Below are 3,545 nucleotides of genomic sequence, written 5' to 3'. Positions count from 1 at the left end.
GCGGGAGGAAAGAGCCAGCAGTTTGTGGGAGGGAACGCCAGCCGCGCCCCTGGGCTCGGGTTCCTACCTTCCCACACTCGCCAGAGGAGTTCCTGCCCCGGGCTGGGATGGCCTGTGGCAAAGGGGAAACAGAACTAGTGACTGTGGACACCTAGTGGGCAACTCCTAGATGTGGACGACGGGGGCAGGGTATGGGAGCTAGAGGCCACCCGACTCCGGGGATGGTCTGTTAGGGAGAAAAGCCGAAGCCCTAACCCCGTGAAACACACACAAATGCTTGGCAGAATGGAAGATCCACAGTTCCCATCTTTACAGGCATGAAAAATATCTCCCTTATTGGGCAACCGCTAATAAAACCTTTATTTAAAAAAACAACAACAAAAAACCCTCTTCTTTATTTGATAGGCCCAGGTATCACAGTGCCCCCCTCCCAATAAAGCCCCCTTCCCCGTATATGTCTCTCTCTCTCTCTCTCTCTCTCTCTCACACACACACGCACACACACACACAAAATCTAGATCCGTCTTCATTTCCTATTGGCCTGGGCAGTACCAATAACACACTGGTTCACCTGCGGGCAGGGGATTTAGACAAACAAAATAAAAAACGTTTTCAGAGTAACCAAAAGAACAGTTTTCTCCAAATCACCTCCCAACCCCCAATATTAGGGCTGCCCTCAGAGAATCCTAAAATAACTTCCTCTGAAAGGAAGTTCAGGCTGGTATCAGTTCTCCCATGCCCACTAGGTATTCTAGGTCTGGAAGAGGAGGAAAGGCCTGAGAAGGAACAAAAGCCCCACAAAGGAGCAGAGAGAGGAGCTTCTGTTTCTAGCAGTACCTCAGACTAGACACCCCCAAAGCCCTCCCAACACTAATGCTTAATAAGCTAGATAAAACAAGAACAACACAAATTTAGGAACCAAGGCTATTTGGAAAATTAATGATTCCAAGCCTAGGGGAGGATATGTACAAGATGGATCTGGAGTAAAGACTACTGGGGACCTATCTAAAGGACACAGGAGCCAAGCTGGAGCTTCCACTGACCAAAGATGGGCAATTTGAGCATCAGAACGAATAATGACCGCAAAGGATATATACCAAAAGTACAAGTAAGTATCTGTAAGATATTACCTCCTGGATAAAAACTCACTGTTCACCTTTGAAAGTTGCCAGGATACCAACTTATAATACTGAAAATTGATAAAGAATCTAGCGTTTATCCCATCTTACCTATATGAACTGAATTTCAGAATAACCAAATAGATGGCAAAGGGGAGTTATTTATAGAAGAATTATGATTAATAAATGTAGAACTGAGAAAATTAGAAAATCAGAAAATCACCATTTAAAAAAAAAATCACTATTTAAAAACTCCCTAATATTAGATCTAGATAGCATTACTGATAAAATCACTAGGGGAAAAAGTTCATAGGGAGTTTTTTTTTTTTTTTTTTTTTTTTTTGCGGTATGCGGGCCTCTCACTGTTGTGGCCTCTCCCATTGTGGAGCACAGGCTCCGGACGCGCAGGCCCAGCGGACACAGCTCACCGGCCCAGCCGCTCCGCGGCATGTGGGATCCTCCCAGACCGGGGCACGAACCCACGTCCCCTGCATCGGCAGGCGGACTCTCAACCACCGCACCACCAGGGAAGCCCCATAGGGAGTTTTTAAATGGACAGATCAGGCTGACAATACCCAAATCCAATGATCAATTATTATTATTATTATTTTTTTGCATTACGCGGGCCTCTCACTGTTGTGGCCTCTCCCGCTGCAGAGCACAGGCTCTGGATGCGCAGGCCCAGCAGCCATGGCTCACGGGCCCAGCCGCTCCGTGTCACGTGGGATCCTCCCGGACCGGGGCACGAACCCATGCCCCCTGCATCAGCAGGCGGACTCTCAACCACTGTGCCACCAGGGAAGCCCCCAATGATCAATTTTTATATCATTAAAAGTGGAACAATTAGGGGGAAGGGGAAAAAAAGTGGAACAACTAGATACTAGGTGCCTCCTGATATGATGCAATAGAAAGTGTATCACACCATCGAAGTTTTTTTCCCAAGAAATTTAAACCTGATTCAAATCAAGGCTCTAAATCTACAAAAATTGTGAAGAAAAGAGGAAGCAACCAGCCAAAATCTAGAATATGGTATATTCTATAGGACAAGTGACCCTACTTCTTCAACAAATAAATGCTATAAAAGGGGATGAGATTATTATAGATTAAAAGAAACTCGGACTTCCCTGGTGGCACAGTGGTTAAGAATCTGCCTACCGACGCAGGGCACACGGGTTCAAGCCCTACTCCCTGGGAAGATCCCACGTGCTGCGGAGCAGCTAAACCCATGTGCCACAACTACTGAAGCCCGCACACCTAGATCCCATGCTCCGCAACAAGAGAAGCCACCACAGTGAGAAGCCCACACACCACAATGAAGAGTAGCCCCGGCTCGCCACAGCTAGAGAAAGCCCGCGCACAGCAACGAAGACCCAATGCAGCCATAAATAAATAAATAAAAATTTAAAAAGAAACTCGAGACAATTTCAACCATATGAAATGGGCGGCCCTTGCTTTGATCCTGAACAGAGCAAACCTAATGTATAAAAAGCATTTCTGAGACAATAGGGAAATTCAACATCTACTGGGTATTAGAGGATATTAAAGAGTTGGGTGTTAATGATGTTGATAGAACTTTACTTGGGGACTTCCCTGGTGGCGCAGAGATTAAGAATCCGCCTGCCAACGCAGGGGACACGGGTTTGAGGCCTGGTCCGGGCAGATCCCACTTGCCGCAAAGCAACTAAGCCCCTGCACCACAACTACTGAAGCCTGTGTGCCTAGAGCCTGCGAGCCACAACTACTGAAGCCCGTGCGCCTAGAGCCCATGCTCCCACAACCCCGCTCGCCGCAACCAGAGAAAGCCCACGTGCAGCAATGAAGACCCAAAGCAGCCAAAAATAAAAAAAAAAAAAAAAAAAAAAAAAAGAACTTTACTTGAACTTCCAAGATTGCAAGGGAAATACTGATTAAAGTAGACCAGGGCAGGGTGCTAAGGTGGCTGACTACTACAATGGCAGCAAGGGTGCAGAAGGGCACACAAGATCAGAGACCCTGAATAAAGCCAGAACACATCGTAGGACTATACCCTCAGGAAAACAAGTAACCAGAGGAAAAAATTACTCTCTGGAGGCAGACAGTAAAGAAACATCCTGATTTAACTCTAGTAGAGGGAGCTTAAATCACCTAGAGAATTCATGGCCATGGACACAGCTGATCTTCGTGGGGATTGGAGCCTGAATTCACACTATTTGGAATAGTCTGAAAAAACCTGTACGTCTTTGATCCAGGAATTCCATTTCAAGGAATCTCTCCCTAGATAGTTAGATGTAACTAAACAAATATAAAATGTTAATGTATAAGGTTAGCCAACATGGCCTTGTATGTAATAGTAAAAGGGTGGAAATAATCCAAGTGTCCAGTAGAGGGAACTGGTGGATAAACTTTGGTGCATCTACACAGTGGAGTCCTAGGCAGATGTAAAAATAA

General features: G+C 46.0%; 1 protein-coding gene across 1 annotated transcript in view; it reads right to left on the bottom strand.

Annotated features, from left to right (window-relative positions):
- Positions 1-496: 496 nt before the first annotated feature.
- KIFC1 (kinesin family member C1) overlaps positions 497-3,545 on the bottom strand; it is a 14,935-nt gene continuing 11,886 nt past the window's right edge. Inside the window, exon 11 of the mRNA XM_007460835.1 lies at positions 497-571. Coding sequence (XP_007460897.1) covers positions 527-571 — 45 coding nt within the window. The 3' untranslated portion in view covers positions 497-526. The remainder of the gene's footprint in view (positions 572-3,545) is intronic.

This window comes from Lipotes vexillifer, unplaced genomic scaffold, assembly GCF_000442215.2.
Source record: "Lipotes vexillifer unplaced genomic scaffold, Lipotes_vexillifer_v1.1 scaffold921, whole genome shotgun sequence".
In the NCBI taxonomy this organism is placed as follows: domain Eukaryota; kingdom Metazoa; phylum Chordata; class Mammalia; order Artiodactyla; family Lipotidae; genus Lipotes; species Lipotes vexillifer.
The sequence above is the reverse complement of the archived record's forward strand: the minus strand, read 5'-3'. Positions and strand labels throughout refer to the sequence as shown.